At 37.8% G+C, this 8,376-nt stretch overlaps 1 protein-coding gene across 1 annotated transcript in view; it reads right to left on the minus strand.

Moving 5' to 3' along the window:
* Positions 1 to 7,761, minus strand: part of GNPDA2 (glucosamine-6-phosphate deaminase 2) — a 30,562-nt gene extending 22,801 nt beyond the window's left edge. The window contains exons 1-2 of the mRNA XM_078446151.1: positions 7,634 to 7,761; positions 4,411 to 4,572 (exon numbers count right to left, since the gene is read on the minus strand). Coding sequence (XP_078302277.1) covers positions 4,411 to 4,534 — 124 coding nt within the window. The 5' untranslated portion in view covers positions 4,535 to 4,572; positions 7,634 to 7,761. The remainder of the gene's footprint in view (positions 1 to 4,410; positions 4,573 to 7,633) is intronic.
* Between the last annotated feature and the right edge of the window lie 615 nt (positions 7,762 to 8,376).

Raw genomic sequence — 8,376 nt, forward strand, 5'->3', positions numbered from 1 at the left:
ACTCACAAGATAAGATTAGGCAAATACAAATAACCATAACAAATAAAAATGTTGTAAATAACCTATAAGAAGTTTGCAGAACTGTTGTAAATCGAAGAAGAAAAGATTACAGTTTTGTTTGTTAGAGGAAGGATCAAACAAGATGACATTTCATCAGTCTTGAAGAAGGGGTAGAATTCCAATAGTCAAAGATAGGGTTGAGTTGTAATTGAGAACAGAAAAAAGAGGGAGGAGGTTCAGAGATAACATTTGTATGCTTACCTTATGATAGCTATACTAGTATTTTTTTTAAAGTTTCTTTTAGTGTTTATTCATTTTTTTGAGAGAGGGGCACAGAGCATAAGTGGGAGAAGGGCAGAGAGAGAGAAAGATACAGAATCTGAAGCAAGCTCCAGGTTCTGAGCTGTCAGCACAGAGCCTGATGCGGGGCTCAAACTCACTAACCATGGGATCATGACTTGAACCTAAGTTGAACGTTTAACTGACTAAGCCACCCAAACACCCCTTAGCTATACTGGTATTTTTACACATCAGCTCATGTAAATCACACAACCTTGGGAAATTGGCATGATCTTTCCCATTTTGAGGACTGAAGAATTGGGTCAAAAAGATTAAGGAATTTGCCAAATATCACATGGCAGTGAAGCCAGAGGTTCAAGAGATTCTGTCTGGTTCCAAGGCTCACATAGTTTTCATTACTTAATATACTAGCAACATGAGTGAAAGTAAAGCCAGCAAGTTCAGGTCTATTCTTTGAACTATAAGCAGTCTAATTATCCTATCATGATTCAGAGTAAAGAATCAGGGAATAAGTTTGAGAGGCAGGAAGCATGCAGGCCCTTACATGTGAAGCTTGTTAAGATCACATCAATAAATACCAAGTAGATATTCCCCAGAAACTGTGCTTTGTGGAGGGAGAATTACAATACAGCTTGCTGTCTGCAATTACAGAAATGTATACTCAGGGGCACCCAGGTGGCTCAGCTGGTCAAGCGTCTGACTTCAGCTCGGGTCACGATCTCACGGTTTGTGAGTTTGAGCCCTGCATCAGTGTCTATTCTAACAATGCAGAGCCTGCTTTGGATTCTCTCTCTCCAGTCTCTCTCTGCCCCTACCCCACTCATACCCTCTCTTTCAAAAAAAAAAAAGAAAAGAAAAGAAAAAAAGAAATGTATATTCAAACTTCAAAAGCAAGGAGAAGAGAGCATGATTAACATTGACAATGGTCAATGAAGGAGGAAAGTGAAAAACATCCACAAAGGTTTTCCAAAATACTCCTTGGCAAGTGCACTACTAGGCAGTTAGACTATCTAAAACTAAAGCAAAAGTTGTAGATCTAAACACACAAAAGCATGTTTAGGACTGCTTGCATTTATGACTTTGAAGATTTCCTGCCCCCAAGCTAAAATTACTGTTTAGTTATACATCGTATTTAAAACAGAATAATCAAAGCAACTAGCCTGAGTATAGCCCTGGTTTGCAGTAAGCAAACAGATAAGAGGCCATATTCAACCACTGGGGCTCATGTATCAAAAACGTGGGTGCTGAGGGGGCCAGTCTGGTGTGTACAATTTTTACAAACCCTCCTTTGCCTGGACCAAAGACAAAAAGCAAAATAACAAATGAATGAGCTAAACAATACCTTTCATGAAAATTACACAAATGGAAAAAATTATGATTATAGCTTTTATGTAGTTAGCACATATGGGGGAAGGAGCAGAAGGAAAAAAATACTGTTTTAAATAAGACACACTTATGGGAACCTTAAATTCACACAGTAGTAAAGTACACAAAGGAGTGGAACGAGCACCACCTTATCTGTGCCTCAAACAGCATTATCAGCTATTAATAGCCTCATCTTTCTTAAAGGTAAGGAAACCAAAGATCAGGGGTGAGGAATATATGCCTTGCAGTCACCAAGAAGGTAGCAGCTCTGATTCCAGGTCCAATACCCTTTGCTGTGGAAGTCAACAATATCAAATTAAGTGAGATCATGAGATCAATAACACTACTTGGTTAATTTTTAAGAAAAACCTTAATAGTGAACTAAATACAATAAAACATGAAATTAATACTTAATGTTTATTATCATGAAAACATATCAGTCTTCAATTTTTCACTCTTAATACTTCTATAATAAAAAGAAAATACACACAGAAATAGTAAAGGGCTAATAAGATAGTAAGAGTATATGAGGCAGAGAAGATGAAATGAAGAGACAATAGTACATACTTTTGGTACCTCTTAATGATTATTGAAAAGACTAATTCTACTAATTATATGAATAGGAAAAGCAATATCCCTCAAAAACCATACAATACCTAGGAATAAACCTAACCAAAGTGGTAAAAGATCTGTACATTGAAAACTATAGAAAGCTTATAAAATAAACTGAAAAGGACACAAAGAAATTGAAAAACATTCCATGCTCTTGGATCACAAGAATATTGTTAAAATGTCAAAACTACCCAAAGCAATCTACACATTCAATGCAATCCCTATCAAAGTAAAAACAGCATTCTTCACAGAGCTACAACAAACAATCCTAAAATTTGTATGGAACTACAAAAGACCCTGAATAGCCAAAGTAATTTTGAAAAAGAAAACCAAAGCAGGAAGCATCACAATCCCAGACTTTAACCTGTATTACAAAGCTGTAATCATTAAGACAGTATGGTGCTGGCACAAACACAGACACAGATAAATGGAATGAATAGAGACCAGAAATGGACCCACAAATATACGGCCAACTAATTTTTGACAAAACAGGAAAGAGTATCCAATGGAAAAAAACAGTCTCTTTAGCAAAAGGTGCTGGGAGAACTGGACAGCGACATGCAGAAGAATGAAGCTGGACCACTTTCTTACACCACACACAAAAATAAATCAAAATGGATGATAGACCTGTGAGACAGGAAACCATCAAACTCCTAGAGGAGAAAACAGGCAAAAATCTCATTCAACATCGGCCACAGCAACTTCTTACTAGACATGTCTCCAGACCAAGGGGAATACAAGCAAAAATGAACTACTGGGACCTCATTAAGACAAAAAGCTTCTGCACAACAAAGGAAACAATCAGCAAAACCAAAAGGCAACTGACAGAGAGGGAGAAGACATTTGCAAATGACATATCGCATAAAGGATTAGTATCCAAAATCTATAAAGAACTTACCAAACTCAACACCCAAAAAAACAAATAATCCAGTCAAGAAATGGGCAGAAGACATGAGTTGACACTTTGCTAAAGACATCCAGATGGCAAACAGACACATGAAAAGATGCTCAACATTACTTACCATCAGGGAAATACAAATCAAAACCACAGTGAGAAATCATTTCATACCTGTCAGAATGTCTAAAATTAACAACGCAGGAAACAACAGATGTTGGCAAGGAAGTGCAGAAAGGGGAACCCTCTCGCACTGTTGTTGGTGGGAACGCACACTGGTGCAACCACGGTGGAAAATAGTGTAGAGGTTCCTTAAAAAATTAAAACTAGAACTACCCTAAGACCCAGCAATTGCACTACTAGGAATTTATCCAGAGGATACAAAAATGCTGACTGGAAGGGGCATATACTCCTCCATGTTTATAGCGGTGCTATCAACTACAGCCAAATTATGGAAAGAGCCCAAATATCCATCAAGTGATGAATGGATACACTGATGGACAAATATCCATCAACTGATGAATGGAATACTACTTGGCGATGAAAACAAATGAAATCTTGCCATATGCAACAATGTGAATGGGTCAGGAGGGTATTATGCTAAATGAAATAAGTCGGTCAGAGAAACACTAATATGTTTTCACTCATATGTGAAATTTGAGAAACTTCAGAGATGAACATAGGGGAACGGAAGGGAAAATAAGATAAAAACAGAGAGGGAAGCAAACCATAAGAGACCCTTGAAAACAGAGAACAAACTGAGGTTTGATGGGTAACGGGCATTAAGGAGGACACTCTTCAGGATGAGTACTGGGTGTCATATTCAAGAGATCAATCACTACCTGAAGCCAAGACTACATGTATGTACGTATGTTAACTAACTTGAGAATTAAAAAAAAATCCCTAAAAACAAAAGACTACTAGAAAAAGGTACAAAAAATACTATGACCATCACTTAAGTTAGGATATTTCCTTTTGCATTTTGGAGATGCAAGTGATGTATAATTTTAATACAAGAAATTTCCTTTTGCATTTTAGAGTGGTAAGTGATACACAATTTTCATACAAGAAACAATAATGAAACATAGATACTAGATAGATATACACATTTCTGGCTATATACACTAACATGTTCAATCAGTGATATGGCTAGAAATAAAGGGGAAACATATTTTACTAAAGGAAACCCTTCAATTCCATGACCTTCAGTATCTAAAATGGAAAAAATGGTGTATTACCTGTTGGTAAACCCAGTGTAAAATATCTGTCCTGTCCAGGTTTGAACTGAATGATGCGATTACAGATGTATTTGGCTGCCCATTCACTAGCCAAGTCATAGTTATCAAGAATTACGAGCCTCATTATGGTGATGAACAGTTTCCAGGACAAGTAGTTCTAACCTGAGAAAATTCCATTGTAGAACACTTTAAGTAATTTGCAGATATTCAAACAGAAATGTAATATACTAATGACTTTAAGAACATTACTTAAGAAAAACATGCATATATACATAAATACAATATGTACTTTTAAAATAGCAATAATAGCTGCTCTCTTTTGAACAGACATTGGTTCTGGGCAGTGGGCTAGGTAATTTAAATGCATACAACAATCTTCTAAAGTAAATATTTACAACACCCAGTTTTAGATGAGAAGAAGGGCTCACACAATTTAACTGAGGTCACATAGTTACTAAATGACAAAGAATTCATATCAAGGCAAATTTAAGTCTTTGTAAGATAGCATAGTACACTGTCCTGACAGATATTATATAAAGCAACATGAAACAAACCTAAAGGCAAACAAAGCAGTTCTCGTTTTTTAAAGGCAAGTTAATGTTAATAATGATTACTCAGCAACCTTTAGGTTACTTACTAAAATCCAGAACTTTCTCTGTAAATACCATAATAACCAAACCTCTCTGTGTTAAATGTTTTTATAAAAATTATGCCTGCACTTCTTAAAAATTTCTTTCAATATAGAAAGGTACAAGAGGAAGAAAAAAATCAACCCAAATCCTAACTCAGAAATAAAAAACTATTATTATTACGTATATAACATTCCAGATGTCTATTTAATGCACACATATAAATAGAATGTATAGAAATAATTTTTAATAATGAGATCATAATAGACATGCCATTTTTAATAAAAAGCATAACATTTCATTCTTTCTGAATTTAAACAAAAGAAAAAGTGAACTAAAACTGCTGATCTCTGAAGAAAAAAGAAATTCTTCATAAAAAGCAATTTTAGTTCCTTAAAAACAAAAAAGCAATTTTAGTTCCTTAGAGAGTATTCTAAGGTTAAGACAAAATACTGCACAAATATTAAAGATCAGAGTCATTTAAAAACTATGATTCCACTTCAGACAATGTAGACTGACCTACTACCATGAGAGATGATAATTGTACTCTTACACTTCCTCACAACCCCTGATTTCTGTAAAATGTATTATTTTTACATTGACAAGATTTGTAATATTTACACTGTGTTCTATAACCATAGTTTCCAGAATTTAATTTAGTTTCATATTTAAATGGATCTGTCACCCACACCAATCCTTTTACAAATGGCTTTAGCAATCCTGAGTTCCCATACACTTTCCATACAATAATAAATCAAATTCCTGAAATTAATGGGAATAGTAGGTGAATATACAATATACAATTCATATGAAAATACAATTCATATGAATATACAACTCATATACAGTGAATATATGAAATCTGAATGAAATTCTTAAGAACAAAATGATTCAGAATTCTGGAATAGTAACAAGAAATTATCACTATGGTATAGAATTCTGGCATAGTAACAAGAGACAAATAGCATTTACAGACAATAATGTACACAGTAAGTCATAAATTCACTTCAACAAATGGACTCCGCCTGTATTTAAATTCATTAATGATCTAATGCTAGAAACAATTTCAAAGTTACACCAAGAATCAGAAATATTTTCTGGCCATAAAGAGGTATACTTACTTCTAACAAGTATGACCATCAAGAGATACACTTACTTCTAATAAGAATATTCAGCATACTCATTCATAAAAAGGAAAAAAAAAACCTGTAAGGTACGGAGGGAGGGCATTAGAGCTTTCCAAGTGTTTTCTGTGTTCTGGGAATACGATCTCTTTTTCTCAGTTCAACATACTTGTGAGGGCCTATTAAACGCCAACCACCAAGTTCTGCAGTCACAAAAATGATCAAGATATGGGCCCTATTATTAAAGGGCTTGGATCACTGAATAGTCTCTGAGATAGAAATTATCATCCTCTTTTCTCAGATACAGAAAACTGCAACTCAGAAATTTATTGCGTAAGTTATAAAGCTATTAATGGTAGAGGGTCTTTCTGATGGAAAGATCCATGCTCCAGATGTGCTATGTAAGAATCACTTAGGATGCTCCTTAAAGATCTAGATTTCCCAGGCTCCTCTCCCTGGACACAGTGTTTCAACAGATGTGAAATGAGATCAAGGGAATCTGCACTTTTAGAAATCTCACAGGTTGATTATTAAAATCAGGCTAAATTTCAAAAATAACACCACAGGAATCGACCTCATTAAAAGAAGTTCTTAAGTCTCTTAGATCGGGTATAGGCAAGTTTTGTTTGTTTTAAACTCCTCAGACAGCTCCGAGTTCATTACAAAAGTCTCAAATAAAACCTCCCAAGCAGAGGAAATCAGAATGTTTTTGCCACATTAATGCAGATTAAAAAATGTGTTTCTGCCAGTTTTTGACAATCCTCATCAATCCAAACTGCTGTGGCTCTGGGCAATTCTCCGACATCAAATCCAGATAACACGCAAAAAATGACAAGGCACCCCCCTTCATTCCCTCATTTTCCTCTGGTGCTGATTCATTCTGAATGTGCATTAACTTGGAGACTGGGCAGCTGAATACAAATCTCAGAACTTCAGAGCTGGATGGGAACTTCCACACGACTTAGGCTGCACAGTTAGTCTAGAATCTACACTTGCATCTAAATTAACAAAATCCCTGCTCTGTGCTTGTTTCCTACAACCTGACCTGAAAAGGTCGCTGAAGTGCAGGACGCGGAAGCCGCATCCCTGATGGGGGAGAAGCAGCAGAGAAGGCTGAGGTCCCTGCCCGGAAGGCCAGGGCTGCAAACCCACCTCAACTGCATGGCTGCTGGGCCCTATCTGTCCGCAAACTATAAGGAATACAAATGAGGATGGCTGTTACTGATTTTTAACAAGTGTCGGGAGAAAGCCGCCAGAGAAACAAAGATAGGAAGCCCCTCCCGGAGGCCCAATTTTGGAGAGCACCAACAGCCTCGGCCCACCCTCCGCCCCGCCTCAACGCTCCCGGGACCCCAATCAGCCGGGCCGCGCGTCCCCGTCTCGGCACAAATCCCACTCGGGGGAGCAACGACCCACCCGGTCCCCCCTCCCCCGCCCCGACTCCCCTTCTTGCCCCCCGCCCCGACTCACCTGTCTGCCACCCACCCGCACTTCCGACGTTGGAACAGCGGAAACAACCAACACCCAGCAACCCTGAGCGACCCCAGCCGGCTAGAGTAGCGCGAAGCCCAAAGACCCGGATGTAACCCAAGGCGCTGAAGGAACGGCAGCGCAGCTTGAGGGTGCTGCGCATGCGCGTGCCTCTAGTTCTCTAGGGATGAGCTGTGCTAAGGTCCTGACGAATTCCGTGAGGCAGGAGCCCCATCCTACTTGGGACTCTCCGGTTCCTGGGCCATCACCTTGCCGCTATTCTTTTTATCAACTCTCAGAGGTTGAATTGAGGTAGATTCTTTGGGTTTATGAAACTTAGTATGTAGGGCTGCAGTGCTCATACATAAGCATTACTTAAGTTGTCGCTTATAATGGCAATATGAATTCATCTCTAAGCTATTGAATGTTTACTGTGCACGCACAGCTAAGAGCCTTTTATCAATAAGCTCATCAAAGTTATGTTTGTTACATGTTGCAGAAAAGCGAAGCGTATACCTTGGGAAGCCTTGGAGTGGCTCAATAGGAATAAGCTGTAGGACACTGTAGGGCAGAATTCTTCCTCTACCCTTCACAGTCTTTCAGCTAGCTGGCTTAAGAATTCAATTTTTGTGACAAAGAATAACAGGAGGAAAAATAAAAGTTTTATTACCCATGCACAGAAATTGGGACCCAAAGAAATGACCAAGTCAGGCAGTTTTTATACATTTTAGACAAACACAATA

This window comes from Panthera onca, chromosome B1 (assembly GCF_046562875.1).
Source record: "Panthera onca isolate mPanOnc1 chromosome B1, mPanOnc1 haplotype 2, whole genome shotgun sequence".
Lineage (NCBI taxonomy): Eukaryota > Metazoa > Chordata > Mammalia > Carnivora > Felidae > Panthera > Panthera onca.